At 33.3% G+C, this 22,536-nt stretch overlaps 9 protein-coding genes across 9 annotated transcripts; 5 read left to right on the top strand and 4 right to left on the bottom strand.

The window, feature by feature from the left end:
• The first annotated feature begins 805 nt into the window (after window positions 1-805).
• Window positions 806-2,809, top strand: BX664DRAFT_384333 (cation efflux family-domain-containing protein). Its single transcript, XM_051549172.1, has 8 exons — window positions 806-1,124; window positions 1,177-1,272; window positions 1,426-1,562; window positions 1,625-1,665; window positions 1,723-1,828; window positions 1,997-2,063; window positions 2,180-2,529; window positions 2,644-2,809. The coding sequence occupies exons 1-8, from the start codon at window positions 914-916 to the stop codon at window positions 2,782-2,784; spliced, it is 1,149 nt and encodes a 382-aa protein (XP_051401266.1). The 5' UTR covers window positions 806-913; the 3' UTR covers window positions 2,785-2,809.
• Window positions 2,810-3,934: 1,125 nt separating this feature from the next.
• Window positions 3,935-5,472, top strand: BX664DRAFT_261138 (uncharacterized protein; the record flags this gene model as incomplete). The annotated part of the gene is made up of 3 exons (XM_051540666.1): window positions 3,935-4,285; window positions 4,373-4,482; window positions 4,566-5,472. 3 exons carry the CDS (start codon window positions 3,935-3,937, stop codon window positions 5,470-5,472), a joined length of 1,368 nt encoding a protein of 455 aa, XP_051401265.1.
• A 424-nt stretch (window positions 5,473-5,896) lies between these two features.
• Window positions 5,897-6,527, top strand: BX664DRAFT_328214 (uncharacterized protein). The gene is made up of 2 exons (XM_051544562.1): window positions 5,897-6,029; window positions 6,106-6,527. Exons 1-2 carry the CDS (start codon window positions 5,912-5,914, stop codon window positions 6,405-6,407), a joined length of 420 nt encoding a protein of 139 aa, XP_051401264.1. The 5' UTR covers window positions 5,897-5,911; the 3' UTR covers window positions 6,408-6,527.
• A 905-nt stretch (window positions 6,528-7,432) lies between these two features.
• On the top strand, window positions 7,433-7,720 carry BX664DRAFT_261003 (uncharacterized protein; the record flags this gene model as incomplete). The annotated part of the gene is made up of 2 exons (XM_051540654.1): window positions 7,433-7,486; window positions 7,553-7,720. The coding sequence occupies 2 exons, from the start codon at window positions 7,433-7,435 to the stop codon at window positions 7,718-7,720; spliced, it is 222 nt and encodes a 73-aa protein (XP_051401263.1).
• Window positions 7,721-9,402: 1,682 nt separating this feature from the next.
• Window positions 9,403-10,643, bottom strand: BX664DRAFT_95101 (uncharacterized protein). Its single transcript, XM_051549809.1, has one exon. It carries the CDS (start codon window positions 10,476-10,478, stop codon window positions 9,528-9,530), a length of 951 nt encoding a protein of 316 aa, XP_051401262.1. The 5' UTR covers window positions 10,479-10,643; the 3' UTR covers window positions 9,403-9,527.
• A 1,044-nt stretch (window positions 10,644-11,687) lies between these two features.
• Window positions 11,688-13,369, bottom strand: BX664DRAFT_328206 (metal-dependent protein hydrolase). Its single transcript, XM_051544561.1, has 7 exons — window positions 13,291-13,369; window positions 12,974-13,133; window positions 12,818-12,885; window positions 12,649-12,727; window positions 12,411-12,566; window positions 12,008-12,336; window positions 11,688-11,941 (listed from the first exon to the last, which is right to left on the bottom strand). Exons 1-7 carry the CDS (start codon window positions 13,350-13,352, stop codon window positions 11,800-11,802), a joined length of 996 nt encoding a protein of 331 aa, XP_051401261.1. The 5' UTR covers window positions 13,353-13,369; the 3' UTR covers window positions 11,688-11,799.
• Window positions 13,370-15,072: 1,703 nt separating this feature from the next.
• BX664DRAFT_294128 (uncharacterized protein) lies at window positions 15,073-17,448 on the bottom strand. The gene is made up of 4 exons (XM_051542081.1): window positions 17,175-17,448; window positions 16,173-17,012; window positions 15,327-16,025; window positions 15,073-15,251 (listed from the first exon to the last, which is right to left on the bottom strand). Exons 1-4 carry the CDS (start codon window positions 17,410-17,412, stop codon window positions 15,181-15,183), a joined length of 1,848 nt encoding a protein of 615 aa, XP_051401260.1. The 5' UTR covers window positions 17,413-17,448; the 3' UTR covers window positions 15,073-15,180.
• A 1,667-nt stretch (window positions 17,449-19,115) lies between these two features.
• Window positions 19,116-21,134, top strand: BX664DRAFT_95059 (uncharacterized protein). Its single transcript, XM_051549808.1, has 8 exons — window positions 19,116-19,248; window positions 19,322-19,860; window positions 19,946-19,989; window positions 20,093-20,371; window positions 20,457-20,619; window positions 20,721-20,809; window positions 20,880-20,953; window positions 21,040-21,134. Exons 2-8 carry the CDS (start codon window positions 19,484-19,486, stop codon window positions 21,076-21,078), a joined length of 1,065 nt encoding a protein of 354 aa, XP_051401259.1. The 5' UTR covers window positions 19,116-19,248; window positions 19,322-19,483; the 3' UTR covers window positions 21,079-21,134.
• Window positions 21,135-21,438: 304 nt separating this feature from the next.
• BX664DRAFT_294124 (60S ribosomal protein L15) lies at window positions 21,439-22,487 on the bottom strand. The gene is made up of 2 exons (XM_051542080.1): window positions 22,149-22,487; window positions 21,439-22,062 (listed from the first exon to the last, which is right to left on the bottom strand). The coding sequence occupies exons 1-2, from the start codon at window positions 22,238-22,240 to the stop codon at window positions 21,540-21,542; spliced, it is 615 nt and encodes a 204-aa protein (XP_051401258.1). The 5' UTR covers window positions 22,241-22,487; the 3' UTR covers window positions 21,439-21,539.
• Window positions 22,488-22,536: the final 49 nt, after the last annotated feature.

The raw sequence follows: 22,536 nt of genomic DNA, 5'->3' as shown, positions 1-22,536 counted from the left end.
TTTTTTTTTTTTTGTTATTAGATTGGCGGTAGATGGAGCCATATTTTTCTTCAGCGGAATGCTAAGCAGCATTATGCTGTAACGTCATTTTGGGTAGACATGTATCTCTTTATGCTTTTGTAATTCAAAAGTCATCATCATCATATCAAATTTGGACTGAACATAGATGAAGCCATTCTCTATCGCTTATATTAATAATAATTTATATATTACCTCATAATTTATAGAGTAAATTAAAAAAGAAGAGTCAATTCATTCGTCCCTTATTCAATAGTGACTATCGTCCAATAAAAATATCATCATTAGATACAAAAAAGTAGTTTAAACATTTTGTCTTTTTACCTTGATACCTAATGATCACCGAAAAATTTCATCGACTTTTCGAAAAATCGCCTGGCAATCCCCTGACGATCGGTTTTCACAACTAAAAATTTGGCTGAGGAATTGAAAACTTTTGGCTGTAAAATCCAAAACTTTCAAAAAAAAAGGATGATTTTTCTTTCACGCTTGAAAGGACCACCTGATTGCGCTAGTATTTGTCAGATCGATTCTCATATAATGATGGTACATTGCAGAAATACCTCATTACTATGATCATCACCGTCATCATCATCGTTAATCGATTGTCATCAGTCATCGACATTATCAAAAAGTGTCTTCTCATCTTCAATTCAAAATGGTTTTTATACTGATACGCGGTGATGCATAGAGGACTTGTTTATTTGCTACAAATAGAAATTGTGTCCCTATCCCTGGGTCTACTGATAACTTTATTGTTCTTTTTTTTTTTTTTTTTTTTTTTTTTACTTCCCTACGATAAGCAAAGCAAAATAAAAACAATCCCGAAACACCCCAATTTTAATTTACTATTTCTTCCTTCTTTTCTCCACTTTTTTTTATTATAATTGTTTTGATGTTGAAAGAAGAAACGAAACCATTACTTTCTCGAAAGGAAGGTCAATTATCTCTACCAAGATCCAGATCCACTTGCTCACAGACAGATCTTATAAAAAACAATGATGCAGATGCCACTGTTACTAAAAGGAAATTGATGACTGCATGCTTCATTGCTTTTATGTTTTTTATTACCGAGATCACTGCTGGCTATCTTGCCAATTCATTGGGTAAGTAAATACAGATGATACAATAACCAAACTAATATCCATTCTTTAATAGCTTTACTCAGTGATGGATTCCACTTGTTGTCTGATGTAGCAAGTTTCATCGTTGCTCTAGTTGCCATCTACCTAGCTGAGAAATCACCTACGAAACGTAAGTTTAATTAAACAAATACAAAAAAAAAAAAAAAAAAAAGGTATCCATGTGTTTAACGTTTCAGATTTATTATTGTTTACATTACATTGATGTCATGATATTGTTATTTATTGTTATTTATTGTTATTTGTTAACATCATTACTTTTTAGGTCATACGTTTGGGTTCCATCGCGCAGAGGTCATTGCTGCACTTGTTTCTGTTTTTACTATTTGGTTACTGACTGGATTTTTGGTCATGGAGGCTTTCCATCGTTTAAGCCATCCTCAACAAATTGATGCAAAGATTGTAAGGTTTTCTCCTTTTTTGTCTGGCGGAGATTAACTCATAGATGCTGTTGTTTATTTTAGATGTGTGGAACTGCTTCCATAGGTGTCATGGTGAACGTCATGTAAGGATCTTTTTTTTTTAGATTAATCTACTTCGCCTTATTCACCGATGTATATAGATTGGCTTATGTATTAGGTGGACATCATCATCATCATCATCATGATCCTCATCATCACCATCATCATCATGATTCTGATCCAGAGAATCAAATCATGCCAAGAAAGGTAACACAGCTCTCAAACTACTTGACAACATTTCATTATTGACTCTTTTTTTTTTTTTTTTTTTTATTCGTCCATCGCTCCATCGTGCTATCATCAATCCATTTGATCATCACATACCATCCATACATTTAATCATCAATCATCAATCATTAATATGTATTTTAATAGAAGATGGATAATATTAACCTTCAGGCAGCTGCACTTCACGTTATAGGTGATCTCCTGGCATCACTGGGTAAGTCACTTTTTCAAAAAAAAAAAAAAAAAAAAAAAAAAGGAAAGAAAGAAAGAAAAGCATTATCACATATTGTGAAAGGGAAGATGAACTCATTTATCTTTTTTTTTCTGTAGGTGTTCTCATCTCATCAATTGTGTTATGGATCAAACCTGAATACGGCTTTGTGGACCCTTTGTGTACATTTTTATTCTCAATGATAGTGATGTATACGACATATCATCTTGTTCGAGATTCTTTGGTTGTCTTGATGGAAGGAGTGCCTCATCATCTCGATGTGGAAAAGCTTGAAACGTCATTGTTAGGTTTGAAAAGAGTGATAGGTGTCCATGATCTTCATATCTGGACGTTGTCCCCAGGAAAGATGGCTCTTTCTGTACATTTGACTGTGAATCCTTTGGTAAATACGGCAACATCAAGTTTACATAGTGATAGTAGTGGTAGTAGTTCCCATACGATGATGGCGGTTTCATCATCATCATCATCATCATCATCATCATCATCATCATCATCATCATCATCATCATCATCATCATCATCATCAAAAAACACTAATAACAATAGTAACGATGATAATCAGGAGGTTAATCATGATAATCGGGTTTTGGTAGAAGCTCAATCTTTGATTTATGATCTTTATGGTGTACATCATAGTACTATACAAATTGAAACAAATGCTACTGGCTCCCTTGTTGATGATTGCCTACTGCATTCACACTAAGCAAAAAAAAAAAAAAAAAAAAAAAGGATCATCATTAATATGGCGACATTTTTTTCTTCTTTTTTTTCATTTATGTTCTTGTGTATTTTATATTTATTTTAGTCATCTATTCATGAATAAAGAAACACGATCAAATGTTATTTTTTTTTTTTGTGATGATTTGAAAAAGAAGATTCTTAAGGGGTAAAACGGAGATTTAATGATTTAAGCTTATACGTTAGCTTGTGAAAAAAAAAAAAAGAAAAAAAAAAGATGGAAAGATGGAAAGGTTTTTTTTTTTTTTTGGTCTCGATGAATCTGTTTTCTACCAAAGTAGAACAAAGTGATATGAGATGAAAAGATTCAAAGTCAGATAATGCAAGTTCACAATATGAATAATGTACAATACGATATATACTAAAATATTATTGTTTCCCTTTATAATACTCCTTCCCGATTCTTTTTTTTTTTTTTTAATGCCATTGTAAGATTTTTTTTTTTCTAAAGGAAAAACGATCGACTGGTGCATAGATTTCAAATGGAGCTTTTTCTTTTACCCTTTCAGAAACCATCAAAATTACCTTTTAGAGTTGGTACTACACTAGAAGAATAATTGGATGCACCAATAAGATGGCATGCTGTGGAAAAATAAGCAAGAAAATGAAACGTGATTGATCCTCCGCTCCGTGGAAGCTCTGGTTAAACTAATGGGTAAAAATAAGTTGAGTGTTCTCGAAAAAGGGAAAGCAGGGTTTTTTTTACTACCAAAAAAAAGTAAGGCTCAAAAAAAAAAAAAAAAAGGTGGAGGTGGGGCAAAAAAAAAAAAAAAAAAGAATTTATTTCACTTTTTCCCGTCGCCTTTTTTTTTCCTTTTCTTTCTTTCTTTTTTCCCTATTTTCTTCACTTTTTCTTTTTTTCTCTCTCTATTACATATATTTATTATATATATACATATATATTATATATATACACACACACACTTACTTTTTTTTTTAACATGCCAAAACTCATTGGATCCATTGACCAAGGAACCACTTCTACACGTTTTGTCATCTTTGACGAACAAGGTACTTTGGTGACATATCATCAAATGGAATTAGAACAACACTCACCACAACCTGGTTGGATGGAACACGACCCTTATGAAACTCTCGACTCTGTACGTACATGTATGTTTCATGCTTCTCACAAATTGGAAGGTTTAGGTTATTCTCTTCAAGACGTTACTTGTATTGGTCTTACCAATCAACGTGAAACTATTGTTACTTGGGATAAGCTCACTGGTCAACCTCTTTATCCTGCTATACTTTGGAGTGATGCTCGCACTTCTGAAACTGTAAAACAACTCACCAAAAAAGCTGACGGTGATGTTCATATCTTGGAATCTGTTTGTGGATTGCCTCTTACTACTTATTTTACCGCTGTCAAGTTACGTTGGCTCTTGGATAATGTTCCTGTTATTGCTCAAGCTCAAGAACAAGGTCGATTATGTTTTGGTACCATGGATACATGGTTGATCTACGTAAGTTATTCAAAAAATTAGTATATACTTTTCCATTAAAGTCTCTTTACTAACAAAACTATTTATACATCACATTTTTTATAATAGAATCTCACTGGCGGAGCGGAAAATGGAATCATTGTGACGGATGTTACTAATGCTAGTCGTACGATGCTGATGAATATTCACACTCTTGAATGGAGTGTGGAAGCCTTAAGGTAAATATATATATATATATAATATTACATCAAACTTTTTTTTTTTTAGCTTTATATACTCACAACCTTTCTTACTTATTTAGTTTCTTTGGTTTAGAACAAGTACAACTCCCTAAACTCGTTTCATCATCTCAAATCTATGGTCATGTATATGAAGGTCCTTTCGCAGGTGTACCTATATCTGGATGTCTTGGTGATCAACAATCTGCTCTTGTTGGACAAAAATGTTTTAATGCTGGTGATGCCAAGAATACTTATGGTACTGGATGTTTCATGTTATTCAACACTGGTGATCAACCTGTGGTATCAAAGAATGGATTATTGTCGACGGTGGCCTATCAATTTGGACAAGATCGACCTGCATATGCTCTTGAAGGTTCTGTTGCTGTTGCTGGAAGTTCAATCAATTGGTTACGAGACAACCTCAGAGTGATCCAAAATACGCAACAGTTAAATGAATTGGCCTCACAAGTAGATGATTCAGCAGGTACTTATTTTGTTACTGCATTTGCTGGATTATTTGCACCTTACTGGAACGATACTGCCCGTGGAACAATCTGTGGTTTGACCCAATTTACTCGTTTGGAACATATTTGTCGTGCAACACTGGAATCAGTTTGCTTCCAAAGTAAAGCTATTTTAGATGCAATGAACAAAGATAGTGGCAAGGCTCTTCGATCACTCAAAGTAGATGGTGGTATGTGCAACTCTGATCTTTGTATGCAAATTCAAGCCAATTTGTTAGGTATCTCGGTGGAACGTCCCATGATGCGTGAATCATCGGCATTAGGTGCTGCTATTGCTGCTGGATTGGCTGTAGGTGTATGGAAGAATATGCAAGAACTTGAAAATGTCAATAATCAAGGCAAAACTGTGTTTGAATCCTCCATCTCTGATGAAAAACGTGATATCATGTATGCTGGTTGGATGAAAGCTGTAGAATCTTCTTATGGTTGGTCTTCTCCTCATTCCTGTCAAGTATCTGTTTAGAATACTTCATTCCCTCCCCCTGTTTCATGGGTATCCTTATTATTCTTATTATTTTATTATTAATGTAGTTTCATTCTATCATCTTGTATTTCATCTTTGTATTTTAGTTCATTCCCTTATTATTCCATCCCTCCCTCTTTTTCTTTCTTTCTTTCTTTTTTATTTCTTATTTTTTTTTTTTTTTACCTATTCACATACACAGTAGCAATCACCCATCTTCATTTGTAATATAGTTCGTTATTTATTAAATAATAAAATCTATTTTGTTTATACCTAAAATAATTCTTACCAAATCGACTTTAGTTGAAGAGAACAAAAATAAGCTAACTTTTAAATGGAAGTCTTACCATTGACAACTTTTTTCTCGTACACATCATATAAATTCATGGTTCTTTCTTTCTTTCTTTTTACTACTTTCCAGCTTTGTGTTTTGCTCATCATGATGATGAAGTCTACTGTTTATTACCGTGTATTGATAATGATGATGATGATGTTGATTTCTGTACAAGGATCGACTTTTTTTCTATCACCTAATCAACGTACTGTATGGCAAACAGGTAAACGATATCTATTATTTTTTTTCTCTTTGAATGACTTTTTTTTTTTTTTTTTTTTTTTACTTAATACGAGTAGGTACAAAAGTGAATATTGAAATAATTTCGGATGGAGTAGGTAGTGGGGATCTCCAACTAGTAGATCAACATGGCTTTTTCCCTAAAGATATGGGAAGAATCGGAGTGGCGGTCCCATTAGTGGTGGTGAACAATCGTACTACTGGTCCAACATCATCAAACATGTATTCCTTCCATGTATGGGATAAACTTCCAGAAGGTACACGTTATCAATTGGCTTTCCTTCCTGATACTTCTTTGACTGATGATGATACAAAAGTTTCCAATGCTTTTTCTCATTATTTTACCATTCGCCATCCTTAACAAACGGAGTTGTCTGAAACATCGGGAGGACAAGCTTTTTTTTTTCCATCTTTCTCCTCTTTCCTCCCTTCTTTTTTTCTTTTTATTATATTCTTGAGACAGTTTCCCCTTTCTTTTTTTTTTTTTTTTATTTTACCTTAAGGATAAACAAGGATGGTTTCTCCGCTTTTCTTGTTTCCTATATACAAGTAAACTTTCTGTCAATAAAACAAGGTTTCTATTTCACAAGTGAACCCAAAAAGGGTCCTTGCCTGCATCAATGTTGTTACAAAAAAAGTTAATCTCCTGTATAACGCTTGACTCGAATCATTTGTTATACGACCATTTTGTATCATGTAAATGGATGATGATGATCATCATCAAGTTCTAAACATTTAATAATGAAAATTAATCATACATTTCTCTCTCTCTTTTTCTTTTATCTAACGTGAACCAATGGATGAAAAAAAAAATTTAAAAGAGGAGACTCATCCATATCACACTCAAAAAAAAAAAAGATAGATAAAGGAGAAAAAGGGATGATGAAGGGGTACTTTTGGTTCCTTCCAGACCTTCATATTAAAAAAAAAAAAATTGAGAGAGTTCTTTTTTTTTTTTTATTTGATTTGATTTGAAGTGAAGACAAGGGGGTGAAAGGTTTGGAAGTAACATGGTTGAATACAGTGAACTTGAGCGGAGACTAGATTACTTGCTCAGGGATATATATAATATATATATACAGGCACATATATATATAATATGTACATACACGTAAATGCTGGAGTGTGAACAGACATTTTTCCTACTTACACACACAACATAAAAAAAAAATAATCTAAAAATAGATTACCAGCGTATTTAGGGTTTACTTTTTTTTTTTCCTTCACTCTTTTTCTTTCTTTCTTTTTTTTTTTTTTCTTTCTTTCACTTATTCTTATTTCAATATTAGATACCTTTTGTTTTTTGTATATATCTTACTTATATAATATATATATTACACTGATCGTATTCATTCATTCTACTCTACATTCTACAAACAACAAACCATGGGAAGAAAGAAAATTAAGATTCAGCCTATTGCAGACAACCGAAATAGACAAGTAAGTTTGTATATATTATTATTATTATTGATGATGATGATTAACCTTTACTTATTTTGGTGTTAGGTGACATTCTTGAAACGTAAACATGGATTGATGAAAAAAGCATATGAATTATCAGTTCTATGCAATTGCGAAGTGGCTTTGATTATATTCAACCCCAAAGGAAAATTGGTGCAATACGCAAGTTCGGATATGGACCATATCTTGATGAAATATACAGAGGTAAGTTAATATATATTATATATTAACAAATAGAGATTTGACAATTCTTTTTTTTTTTTTTTTTTTTTTTTTTTTTTACACTTTTAGCACGGAGACCCTTATGAAAGCAAATCAAACCATGATGTAAGTGAAAGGAAATAGGAGAAGAAGAGGGGTTTAGTAACGAATATTCATGTTATTATTATAGTTTAACCATTCAGCAATGGATAGAAACAGCAAATCAACAAAAGAAGACGATGACGACGACGATGATGATGACGAGGATGATTATCAGGCAATGGGTAATCATACTTTATCTACTATTCCTCCAACTTCTCAGGTAAATATATATATATATATAAGACACAATTGGAGCTAGATGATATTGAAATTCGTTTATAACTTTTTCTTTAAAGGCATCTAGATCCATTCAGTATATAGAAACACCACCTATTCCTTCTCAATTACATTTGGACACATCAACGAAATCATCACCTGGATCCAATCATCATATACAGCATCATCATCATTCACAAAATCACCAGCAAGCATCGATTTCATCCTTTTCATCATCTTCTAATTCTACCATTTTGCCACCAGATGGTTCTCCTTATCCATCGTACGCTACAGTCCATCCATCATCGACAGCCACAACAAGTTCTATGCATTCCATGACAGCTATGCCTCCTCCTCCTCCTCTACTTACATCAGGCAGGTCCTCTAATGGTAGTAGTTTATCTACTTCATCTTCAACTACTACTGCTGTTACAACCACATCATCGTCTTCATCATCATCATCAGGAGCGTCTACTATCACCCCGCCACCTGGCTCAGCAAATACCAATCCATCTGGTAATACAAACACCGCGACTGTGACTTCCCAAATGACTCCACCACCATTACCAAGTCCATGGATGTATTACCATTCGTTTTATGATCAACCTGAATTACCAAGTCCTTTGAATTTGAATACACAACAACAACAGCAAAATACGACAAGTGTACCTCCATCTCAACAAAATCAAGCATTCCAATGGCCACCGTCACATCATCATCCACCTACTTCTGCACCATTACAACAACATCATCTTCCTCCTCATCATCAACATCATCTTCCTCATCATCATCAACATCGTGGTGTGCCCTATGATACTATGAAACATGACTTTTCTACCTGTGATCCTCCTCTTACGAAAAAACAACGTTTTTCAACAACTTGATGCTTTCCTTATATATATATATATATATATGGTTTTACATCCATCTTTTTTTATTCTTCTTCTTCTTCTTCTTTTTAATCAATCCTTCAATAAAACAATAAATCAATGACAACATTTTATACATATATATATCTGATTGTTAGGAGACAAAAAAAAAAAAAGAACAGCGGAGATCAAGAGAGAAGAGCATCCCATGATTTTTTTTTTTTTTTTTTTTTTTTGGATAATGAACAATCTATAGAAAGTGTGGTTCCCAATCATTTCTTTCCTGTATGATAACCATGTCCTTCATCCATAAAAAGAAAAAGAAACGCGACTTGAGGCTCCGAAATGAACATATTTAACATGGGAATGCAGTGCAACCCCATTTTTTTTTCTATTTCTGTCCTGTTGACAAGTGACTTTTTTTCTCTTTCCACGTGGTCACCAAAAAAAAAAATAAGATCAATGCATGATGTTTGAGGAAGACAACTCCGCCAAAAACTTGGCCTCTTGTCATTTAAGACTATGACTCTTGATATAGACACGATAGGAATCAAACATTAGCAAACTAAAAAAAAATAATAATAGTAATAATAATGATACAAAATAAAAATAAAAATAAAATATATATTGATTTATTGATTGAAACTATAAAACTGAGACATAACACTATCATCATCACCCCATTGATCCAAAGATAAAAAAGGTTGAGTATTAAGTGAAGAGGAAGTCGTATGTAATTGTTGTTGTTGTTGCTGTTGTTGCTGTTGTTGTTGTTGTTGAGATAACGACATGGGACTGGTATTGACAAGATGTTGATGATGATACTGTTGTTGAGAAGGATAATATTTTGGAAAAGAAGCAGGTTGTTGAAATCCAAGATCACTTAATCGATGAGTTAAATGTTGAATATGTGGTGATGCGTTCATAGGAGATTGAGTTGATGCAGAAGGTGTAGATGATGTGGATGCAGACGGTGCAAGTGGATGATATTGTAATTGTTGTTCTTTTTTCGCCTGTACTCTTTGTCGTTCTCTAGTCAATCGATCCGTCAATTCTGCTTTTCTTCCAGCCACCGAAAGATTCCTTTCCCGTAACATTTCCTTGAGTTCTGCTACAGTGATGTCGTCAAAATTCACAGCCAATAATTTTTCATCTAATTGTTGTTGATCCAAAACCACAGGGGATGGATGACGAGCATGGGTAACAGGATTACGTTGGATTTGAATAGGTAATAATCGTGCTTTATATGGTTGTTGTCGTTGTTGTAATGGAGGCGGTGGCGGTGGTGGAGGTTGTTGTTGTTGTTGCGGTTGTTGCGGTTGTTTCTGTTGTTTCTGTTGTTGTTGATAAGTAGGAAGTGCCATGACAGGTGACATATTGGCAGATGTTACATCAGGTAATGGAGGCATAAGAGCAGGTTGAACCATCTGTTTCTTTGCACTGTAAAAAATGGAAGGTAAAGATGAAGAACGACGACGACGATGACCTTTATAAGGAGGAGTCAATAAATCATTGTTGTGAATATTATTGTCTACTGTTACTGTTTGTTGCTGTTGTTGTTGATGCTGTTGAGGAGAGGCCATGGATGTATCAGATTGTGGTGACAATGATTGGGATAATGGTGGCGGCACCTAAAAAAAAAATATAAAGTTATGGGCACTAGTCAGTAAAAGGAAATCTAAAGTAATGTATGTATGTATTCCGGTTTACCGATGGCATAGTGATTTCATCAGCAACAGGTATTCCAGTATCATAAAAAGAAGGATCTATTCCATGATGAAGATCAGTATTATTTTGTTCAGAGAAAGAGAACCAATCATTATGTTCGTTCAAAGGTAAAGAGGATGACATGGTAGAATCAATAGAATCGAAATAATACATATTATCAAACAAATGTGGATCATAACCTCTAGTCAACCAATCGGTTGAATGACTTTGTGTTGGCAACGATGATGATAAATCATTTTGTTGATCTTCTTGTTGTCGTTGAAATGGTAGTGGTGGTGTTGGTGTATAACGATCATAAGGTTGAGATAACATTGAGTTAGATTGTAAATAGAATGATATAATGAATGAAAGAAAGAAAAAACTAAGTATAACAAATAAATAAATAAAAAAAAAGAGTATATTATATAAAAATAAAAGAAAGAAACAAAAAAGAAAGAAAAGAAAGAAAAGAATATAAATAAATAAAGAAAGAAAGAAAGAAAGAAAGAAAAAAAAAAAAGAAAAAAAGAACAAAAAGTCGGCTTATCAATTCTTTGCTTAATGGAACAAAAAAAAAACTTGTAGTCATTCCACTTTGGCGTAGTAAAAAAATCGGCGGCGAACTAAAATGTCGTCAAGTGTTTCTGGTTTCATCAAGTAGAAAAAAGACTATGATGTTAATATATATTTCCCATTTAAGAGTAGAAATCCGTTCGTTGATTTCATAAAAAAAAAAAAAAGATCTTATAGAATAAATATTAATTAGAAACTGATATAAAATATTATTCATCATTCATACAATTACTGTTTGGTAAAAGAAATGATCTACATCCTTCTTTCATGTCGGATAAAGGATCTATTCCGGAATCAACTCCCCGCAATTTGCCTTAAATGTTCTACTTCCCCCCTTTTTTTTTTATATCAATGAACTACGTAATGTATGACTCATTTCCTATATTATTCTGGAATTGATAACAAAGAGAAGGAACATTACTATAATTAATCACCTTTTTTAAATATATATATATATGCCCTACATTACATCATAATTCTATCTTTTTTTTTCCTTTTTCCTTTTTTGATCCGTAAACTTGAAATCACCAATCACAACAAGTATATCATCATTTTAATGAGGTGTAAAATAAATAAAATAAAACAAAACAAAAAAAAAAAGTGTAATGCAATAAACTATAAAATCTAAGCTTCTACAGCGACACGAGCCATTTCATATACACCATGTCGGCTCTTGTTGCCACCAATGAATCCTCCAGCATGCACAAAGATACAACCTTCGATCTTGGAGATTTGACTTAATTCTTGATCCCGGTATCCTCTCCAACTATATAACACAAAAACAAAAATAAATTAATATGACATATTTGATTCATCATCATCATTCACTTACGCTTCAGGTAAACTCTTTCTATTTTCAAATCCTTCAGGACGAGTAGGAACACATTGAATGCGCCAATTACCATCAACAGATGATTCAGGATACAAAACATAAAGAATAGGAGAATCTTTCAAACCTTGTTCCTTTTCCAAATCCATCAAATGTTCCTTCCAAGGGCAGCTACGTTCCAAAGCAATCACTTGGCCAGATCCATGTACTTCTTGACGACGATCCAAAGCTTCTACTACTAATGTACGAGCAGGTAACCATGATGATACCAAATTTTCAACGTATCTTGATAATTCGCTACCAGCCATATCTGAAGCTTCAACAAATCGAGCCTAATAATAATAGCAATAAAAAGCAGGATGAGTAATAAAAAAAAAACCGCTGATTTGACATTTACATTACTTACATCAATTTCTGAATCAGATAAGGTTTCATTCCATGAAGGGTTCTTTTGTCCAACACGAGAAGCCAAACTAGTAGGACTTTCTTTGAACAATGGAGTCAAGTTGCTGGGATAAGCACTGATGCCATTATCATGAGCATCCAAAGATTCAATAAAATCCTATTACATATATACATATAAAAAAAAATCATTGAGTCCCATCAACCTTTTTTTTTTCTTTCTTTTTTTTTCCGTATTTTACGTTGTATGTTTTTTGATAAATGGTATCTAAATGTTTTGTTTCTCCAACAATGCTTGTGATGACTTCGCGACCAAAATGCCTATTTAATTAAAAGTCTATCAATATAAAAATATCCTTTTTTTTTTTTTTTTTTGTGTGTGTGTGTGTCTTTCCATTTCATTATACTTACTTGTAAACCAAGCCAGCAGAACTCAACTTGGTTTTGTGTTTGTCGTCAAAAGTTTCAGCGAATCCACGCTAAAAGGGAAGGGAGAGAAAAAAAAGTTAAGAATCAGGAACTTGGTATTTTTCATATATGCATATTCCTAGAGATGATTGTACTTACTTGATGGTGGTCATATTTGTGTTGAGAAGGATCATAGACTCCACCAACATCCACGACAACAGAACATTCGGCTAACTTGGCAGGATCACGAGTACGCACCAAACTGGCTTGACTAAAAGCAGAAGTTTGCTTCAACATCCAAACAGCAAGAGCTTCGTCACTGTAAAAAAAAAAAAAAAAAAAAAAAGGATAAAGTGAATATGAAGGAAAATAGCAAAAGACACGTTCACCGTTTCCGTCGTTGTTTGCAGTCTCCTTAACATGTTATTGTTCTCCCCTCCCCTCCTCCTGTCTTTGATCCATTGAAGTTGACTTACCAATGAAAGTGACCGCTATGAGTACCAATAACTTTTGAAATAGCAGACATGATCCTTGTCATTAACTAAGAGTGGGGAGTGCAGGAAAAAAAAAAATGAAAGGAAGAACGCACGGAAGACAGAATATGAAAAACTTTTTATGTTTATGCGGTGATTCAAAGTGGACTCCCTTTTTGTCCTTCACACCAAAATAGGAAAATGTCAGTATATGACAAGCATAGTGAATATATAAAAATAGGGTGTTAGCAAGATGAATCATCATTTATAGATTTTATTTATTTTGAAGAAAAAAAGAAAAGAAGGAAAGAGGATGAATAGGAAAGGGTATCCACACACATTTAAAAAAAAAAGGTTGAGCCTTCATGTTGCTGCGAAACCACAATAGCATTTACCTTGATAACAAACACTTTCAAGTACTTCATTCACATTGGACCGTCCACATTTGTCACTACAGCCGGGATCAACGTTGTCACAATCAAAATTACATTCACGTTTGGCCAAACGGGCAGGTCCTGACTTTGGAGGACGGGCAGTGACAGTTGAGCTCAAAGCAACAAGACACAAAGCAAACATTATGAACTTGGAAGCAACCATTTTATATTAAGTGGAGTTAATTGTAGACAAAAAGAGTGTAAGAGAAAGAAAGAGAGAGAGAGGGAGAGAATAAAAAAAAGATAATAATAACAAGAAAAGAAAAAAAAAAGTGGTCGATGATCATTTTTTCTTGATCTCTTTTATATCCTTTGATGAATTAAAAAATAAAGGGGTGATGATCGGGATGGAATGAGCGGGTAGACTCTGTAAATATCTTCAGGAGGAACTTACAGAGAAAACCTTTTCGCTGTATAGAATAGTTTATCGGTATTATTGAACAAGGAGAAGAAGGATGATGCTGTAGATGTAGTACTTACTAGTGAGAAAAAAAAAAAAAAAAAAGGAGATACAATTGATGTGTTCTTTGTTCAGTCTATTTTTGTTCATTTCACTTTGAATACCTTGATGTCTTCATACTCCTTCTCATCGTACCCTTATGAATCATGTTCTTTATTTAGTTATTTTTAAAAGGATCAACTTAAAACGAAAGGGAAACACAATGAAAAATGGAGAAATGGGTGGCCAAATCGTAAGTTTTACGGTATGGGCAGGTAATCATTTCATCGTAAGACCATGATGACTAGTTTCTCTTCAATTTTTTCTCCTTTTTTCATTTTATTCAAGTAATCTAGACCAAACTATTTGCTTGCTTGGGAACTCGGGGTAAATAGAAACTTGATCACTTCTTTTTTTTTTCATTAATCGTTCAGACTATTTTTTTTTTTCATATATCGATTCTTTATCTGTCTATCTATTTTTATATATATATGTATATTCAATATGCATCAATGTCATCAATAAAATGATAACAAATGTTCCTGTGAAAGAAATATTTCCGGATGAATGATTTACTGGAAAACTAATCAAATCCTTTTTTGATAGTATAACCGATATTAGTATTTCATAAGAATCAAAACAATTATCATTTCAGTCAATCATTTGAAGAGGGATAAACAAGTATAAAAATCAATAAAGTATAAGGTTTTATTATGAAAATAATAATAATAAAAAAAAGTAATTAGATAAGATTGATATATCCAAATAAAGAATAGAGATAAAAAAAAAAAGTAAGTTGAATGATGATGATGGTGGTAAATGAACATATTCTATGGGTGATGAATGAAAAGAATGTGATAGATGAAAAAAAAAAAAAAAAAAAAAAGGAGAAAGAAAAAAAAAAAAAAAAGAGGAGACATTAAAAAATAAAATAATAATAACAAATATAATACAAAATGGGTAACGGTTAATACTAAGACATAAAAGGAGGGAAAAAAAAGAATGAATAAAGGGGAATAACTATTCACTATACAAAGGAGGTGGACCCCATTCAGGCTGACATCCGGCAATAGGTTGTTCTTGCACTTCTTCTTCTTCCTCTTGTTGTTGTCGTTGTCGTTGTTGTTGTTGTTGTTGTTGTTGTCGATGAGGATGATGAAGTTGACGGCTTGTTCTGATATTATTGTTTTGCTTACTAGATACTGATGATTTGGCTTTGTTGTTGACAGCAGCAAGTAATCTTGATTTCTGTTGATTGTAATTTTTGATTTGACAAGGACAAGGTCTTCGACAAGTTCCCCATTGTGCCAAGGTAGTGATTGGTTGACGTTGTTCCCAAAATACTGTGGATGGAATGGACCGATTGTCATCATCAGTGTTATAACTTGGTGGTGGTGGCAAAATTGTTTGACGACCATCATCGGCAACTAATCGACAATCCAACATATGCATAGGTGTTTCCAAAGCAACTTCAAACATTTTTCCTTCCTGTTCCAAGACAACCACCATTCGTAACCAATGTTGAATCTTGATACTATCGTGATCCATAGATGGGTGCAATAAACCTCCACAAGATGGTACAGGTAATACAAATCTTCCTTCAAAGTATTCGCCTAGTTCAATCGGATGATCCAATAGTTTTAGATTTAATAATCCTCCTTTTGGTGATGATGTCAAATCCGTTGTCGTTTGCGTTTCTGATGTTGAAGATGAAGCCTTCATAGCCGAGATCGCAGAAATGGATGATGTTGCTACGTCATTTTTCCCTAGTAGTGTTGATTTACGTTGTTCTGTAGATGACATTGATGATACTGATGATCTTGATGATGACGATGATGAGGATAAAATAGAAGTAACTGAATTTGCTGAGCCTGGTGATGATGATCTTCTACGTCTTGAAAATGGTTGCTCTAATTGTCGTAGTGTTTTGCATTCTTTGATATCATGAGAATAGCGTTGACCCAAATGAGTGATATTCTTTTTGCTGTCCGTAGCACCAACTGCACCAATACCAATGAGATGATCTTCATCATAATAATCAGGATAGGGTTCATCATCAGAAGGAACAGGATACCCATAAGCCCATTTCAGTACCATCTTGCCTACTTCAGAATGATGTCGTGATTCGGCTGGAGAATCAGAGAAGGAATGACGACCAGGAATATTCATCTTGTACTTTCGTTTTTCTTCAATGGATAAATAGATAGATCGTACCTTTGTCATCTTTTGCGTAGGTTGCAACACCACTTCTATTCCCACACTTGTTCCCAAAGCAATAGCAGTTCTATCCACTGAGAGTTTGTATCGTACTCCATGTTCCTTAATCAAACTATCTAATGGTCGAGTATAGTTGTCAGTCGTTCTTCCACCCAAAGAATGTATTAATTGATCGTGCTGTTCATCCAAAGAGAGTCGATTGTTGTATTGTGTCCATAAATCAGTATAAGGTACCACTTGATTTGTGTTATTATTGTTCGAGTTTTCATTCACTGATGAAGAACCAAGAGGAGAAGAATCAAGTTGAGAGATAGAACGTGTACCTTCAATAGCACGTACCAAACGTAAATGAGAGACATCCACCAGTTTCTTTTTTCCAATTGATCGCATGGCCCAATCCATTAAAGAAGTAGCTTCAGACGATTTTCGAAGTGTTGCTGTTAAACGATAATAAATAGCCAATCGGTTGGTAATACTGAGAGTAGGAGGTAAAGTAGGAGGTATAGGGAATTCAAAAGGAAATCGATGGACACCAGCAGGCATAATTCCTTGAGAGTTTGGTGGTAATAAAGATAATTCGATCACTTGAAGTTTACTTTCGATAGGACTTCCAATAGCACGGTTCACCATAATTTCTGTTTGTACGCGTCATAATAATATTAAAAAAAAAAAAGAGAGAGATAGAGAAAAAGAGAAGAGAAAAGAAAGTGAGTAAAAAAAGAAAAAAAAAAAATCAAAAATATATCCATTTTCTTTAAAAAACATTCACACCCCGCTTTTTTCTTATCAGTACGTACCTGACCAAGGATAAAAAGTTTGTATGGCTTCAAAGACCAATTCAATGGGACCCTGAATAGTAGTATCATTGGAAAAATTAACAATAACTTCACCACGAACCATAGCAGGTTTATCTTCAACGAAAAGAACAGGTTCATCCAAAACAAGTCTTAAAGGCTTTTTATTACTGTAACTGCCAGGGTATTTGCTCTTTTGTTGAATGTTTGACTTAACATTGGTAATATCAGTGATCATCATTGAGATATAAAGTAATAGAATATCAAATCAAATGATAAAAGATAATAAAAACTGATTTTTATCAAAACAAATCAAGAAAAGAAGCATGTCCTTATATATCAATGAATCTTTTTTGAGAGTCCGTCAGAAGACAGCATTACTCATCAAATAGCATAACAGCAATCTGAACTGATGTTAGATCAATAGATCAATAGCTGCGCCAGCATATAAATTTTATGAATGGTAATCATCGTTACACAGTGGCTTTTATTACTATTCCCTTTACTGACTGATCTACCATTTGAATGACTCACTATACACCGGTCATTCGCTTTTTAATATTATTCTTATCATTTTTTTTTTTTTCATCCGATTCTTTTCTTTTTTTTTTTTTTCAAAAAAAAATGAGATCATCCAAATAAAATGCTTCTTATCTAGAAATACCCCAGATGATGATGAATGATGATCTTCGAAAACCGAGACACCGATGCTTCGGACGAACAGTGTGGATGATCATCAAGTATTGGCATTCCGATTCTTAGTAATCCAAGTAATCCAATGTTGTCTTATCATTCTTTTTTTTTTTTTTTTTGTTTCATGCAAAGATCCTTTCTTTTTTATATACCGATTGTCATTTTTTAACAGATCAAATAATTTTTCAGAAATCATTTTCTTTTTCTAAAATATTATTTATTGCATAATGATTCTATCTGCATGTGTCTCCTCCTATTAATCGTGTTATTCCATCGTTTCGGCTTTAGTACAAATCTAACCCAAAAAATAAGACATTCTATTGGTCCTTTTTCTACTTTGGCAAAACATAATCCGAGAATTTGGATCGCATCCTTTTTTTTTTTTTTTTTCTACTGTGTTACTCATAATGATCAAAATCTTCTTTTTTTTTTTTTCTTTATCATGATGATTTCTCTTCGATTTCCTCTTTCAAATTTAAACGATTCATTTTTCACATCTCCAAATGAGTTAGCACCAATAAGTCAAGATAATAAATGATAAAATGAGGAATAAAGTATTTTGACACATGATCCTCTCAGTCAACCCATCTGATTTACCTAATCAAGAAAACAATGGTTGATACACTTTTTTTTTTTTATTATATATGTAAATATTTACTTTGGTCTAGAGTCATCATGTGGAACATGAGACAATATCTCTGACAGGTCGTCCTTTTCTCGTTATGATTGTAAATAAAACAACAATAGTGAACTAGTTAAACTATTTGCGTGACACCTGAAAAAGAAAAAAAAATCAAAGATCAATGTAAATGAATGACGTGGACAAAATCATGTGTCAACTAACATTCAATAAGAACTGGATATATGTATGAGTAGCTTTTCTTGATATTGATCTTCTACATATATACTGTTTTCGTAAGGTGGCATTGGATCAAGTAGATGAGATTGAGTAGAACCTTGTTATGATAAAAATTTAGTATAGATTAGAAAAATAGTCGATACGAAAATTATCGTTAGTATAACTATATATTTTAGAAGAAAATAGAATTGAATTTTGATGATGATTATGATGATGATTAGAATCATAATTACTTATATCATTATTAACATTGGTAGAAGATATTCGACGATTTTTTACATTTTCAAACTACTGACATGACCAAATCCGGAGCGGAATTTAAAGTGGCAGTCTTCAAAAGAACAAAAAAAAAAAAGTTTACTGTCTGTTTCTTTTTCCTTCTTTTCTTTTTGCTTTATTGATCTATTTTATATTATTTATGGATATCCTAAAATTATTAGTATCTAGAGTAGCTCGTGCTTTTTATGATCCAAAATATATTGTTATACTAGACATTTTAAATAATGCTCCACCGAATTCAAATGGGTAAAAATAATATTAAAAAAAAAGATCCTTCTTTACAAATATAAACTAAATCTATATTTTACTTTTATCATAGGATTCGTGAAGATGATATGGTACCTATACTTAAAATGACTGCTCGTGAAATCCATAAACTTTGTGGGAAACTTCGAGAACATCGACTACTTAGAATGTAAGTATATCAAAAGATACGAACGATCTAATCTAAACTTTCTATTTTGCTAATAGGGGTACACGAATGGAAAATAGAAAACAAGATCAACGACCTATTCCAAAAACATTTTACTATTTGGATTATAAAGAATTTGTGGATGTTGTAAAATGGAAGATGTATAAAATGCAAATGGTGGTACGGGACAATTTACGAACAGAATCTGAAAATCAAGGTTTTATTTGTGAACGATGTGATAGTCAATTTACACCTTTAGATGTCTTATCTCTGGTCAATCCTATGGATGGATTGTTTTATTGTGATATGTGTGAATCAGTACTCAAGGAAAATGACAATGCCGAAAATGTCAAGGAAAGGCAACAAGTATTGGCCAAATTACGTGAACAATCTCAACCTATTATCTCTTTACTCAAGCAAACCGATGCCATAGTCATACCCCAAGGGTAATATATATATATATATATATAGAAAACAATGATGAATGAACTCAATGAACTTTTTTTTTTTTTTTTTTACATATATATCTAGTTATATGTTCAAACATCTCGGTACAGGATCTAGAAATGGCACTGGTAAGAGTATTTACTTCGTGAAAAAAAGCTAAAAGCATATTCTAATGATATTATTTATTTATTTATTTATTTATTTATTATTATTATTATTATTGATAAATAGATCCATATGAATTGGCGGTGGCGCAGGATACGGGTGCTGGTCAAGGGGATATTATTGTTGATTTACAAATGGATAACGAGGCAGCAAGACGTGCAAAACAATTAGAAGCAGAAGAAAAACGACAACAAAATGCTCTTCCTATTTGGCATCAACGGAGTACAGTGTCAGATAGCATTCGTGGTACTGGTCCTGATGCGCCTTCTATTGTTCTGGATCATGAAGAAGAGGAGCATTTTGAAGAAGTTGATGGCACCGAAATGGATCCTGATACTGAAGATTGTAAGTGAAATCAAGATGATTTTTATACATATTATCAGATTATTTCAAAAATAACTGATATTGTTATGATTTTAATCTATTGTAGATTATGCCAAGTATTATGAATCACTTAGTCAAGCACAGGATGAAGAATTGACTACTGATCAGTATGATGATCTTGATGGGGATGATGAAGAGTTTGAAACAGTGGGTGTCAACGAAGGTAACAAACGCCTTTATGATTTAGAAGATGACAATGATGATGATAGGTAAGTCAAAATAAAATAAAATAAAAAAAGGGAACGGTATAAATAGGCATATATGAAACAACTTGACTGAATTCAATCCTTTTATTTGATGATAATGATAGCAAACGAAGAAAACCAAATACAGATGAAAATGGATTAGAGGAAACTGAAGAATTCATTGAAGGCGATGAGGAAATTCCACTTGTTTCAGGTAAACAGAAAAAGAAAAAAAAACCTATTTCAACTAATACTTCAACTTTTCCACCTTTTTTTTTTTTTAGTGAATGGGAAGATGGTACCATTGGATGAAGTCGTAGAAGAAGATCAACGAAATATGACAACTGAAGAATATAAGGTAAACAGGAAAATAGTGAATAGGAGGAGAAAATATGATATACAGCCTCCGCCTAATACCCTTTTTATTTTGTTTATTTTATCTAGGCATATTATGAAGCATGGCAAAATTGGCAAACAAGTTAGATTAGTTTTTGATATTACATAATTTAGAAAATAAAAAACGATTGTTGATTTTTACTGGATGTAGTGCTTGTAGTGATGAATGGAGAGGGAGTATTCATCATGATGATCGAATGAAGGATCATAATGAATGCAGTGTTTTCTATGGTAATGATGATTTGTATGGCATCCCTATGGATGACTCTGATATATGATATTGATAATGATAGATGGGATGTTATTGATTTGAATTCATGCATAATTCCGAGCACATAAATAAATAATGATATTGATTTGACAAACATCGATTTCATGATCTACAGAAAATGGTGAATTTAAGACAAACATCATACAGTATTGATAATAGATATTAACAAAAAAAAAAAAAAAAAAAAAGACAAAAGTATATTTTTTATTTGATAAATATAAAAAACGAACTAATACTAAAAGAACTGAGCCAAGAAAGACCCTGTTCAACGAATGATTTAACGGTAACGACGGAGAGAGAGAGTGTTGCGTCTCTTCCAGCTGGCATGGCGACCGGAACCACGAGTCTTGGTGAACAAATGACCCTTGCCCTTACCACGAGATTTCTTACCGATGGCAGTGAGACCACGAGCTTCACGACGCTTGTGAACAGCATTGACGATCCAGTTGATACGGGGATCACGACGGATGGCCTTGTGGGAAGGATCGACAAGGATAACTTCAAAGTACTTGTAAGTAGCATCTTGGTTGATCCAGTAAGAGTTGAGGACACGGAGGTTAGCACACTTGCGACCGACACGTTCTTCAGCAGTGGATTGGAGGGAACGTTGATACTTGAGTTGGTTCACACCTTCGTTGACAGGCTTACCATAAGTAGCACCCTTGTGAACAGGTCGCTTACGGCCACCACGACGAACACGGATACGGTAGATAACGAAACCTTGCTTAGCCTTGTATCCCAAACGACGAGCCTTATCAGGACGAGAAGGACGAGAAGCACGATGGATGACGTTCAATTGTCTATATTAAAAAATATATATATAATAATAATGAGCTTAATTATCCCCTTTCTTCCTAAAGTTTCCTTTTTTTTTCCATTGGTGTACCTGTATTCCCAACAACGGACACGGAGCAAGAAACGGAGGACATCAGATTGCTTCTTTCTTTGCAATTCTTCAAGATATTTGTAGGCACCCATGTTTTAACCCTATATAATTTAAAAATAAAGAAGTTTGTCAATATCACATTCAATTGTATAAAAATCACCCTATGAATGCTCGCCTCGTTCCTTTTATGTACATCCATCCATCCATCCATTCATCGATTCATTCATTCATATAATCGATATTATCCATTCATCTAATTCCATATCTATATTTTTATCATATATGCATTTATTCATTCTTTTACGTATTTCTTCAACGTTACCTGCAAGGATATGTGTCTAGTAAAAGAGAACGGGAAATCGAGTTGCCCATTTCCAAATTCAAATAT

Source organism: Halteromyces radiatus (assembly GCF_025201355.1).
Source record: "Halteromyces radiatus strain CBS 162.75 chromosome Unknown BX664scaffold_3, whole genome shotgun sequence".
Taxonomy (NCBI): Eukaryota; Fungi; Mucoromycota; class Mucoromycetes; order Mucorales; family Cunninghamellaceae; genus Halteromyces; species Halteromyces radiatus.
The sequence above is the reverse complement of the archived record's forward strand: the minus strand, read 5'-3'. Positions and strand labels throughout refer to the sequence as shown.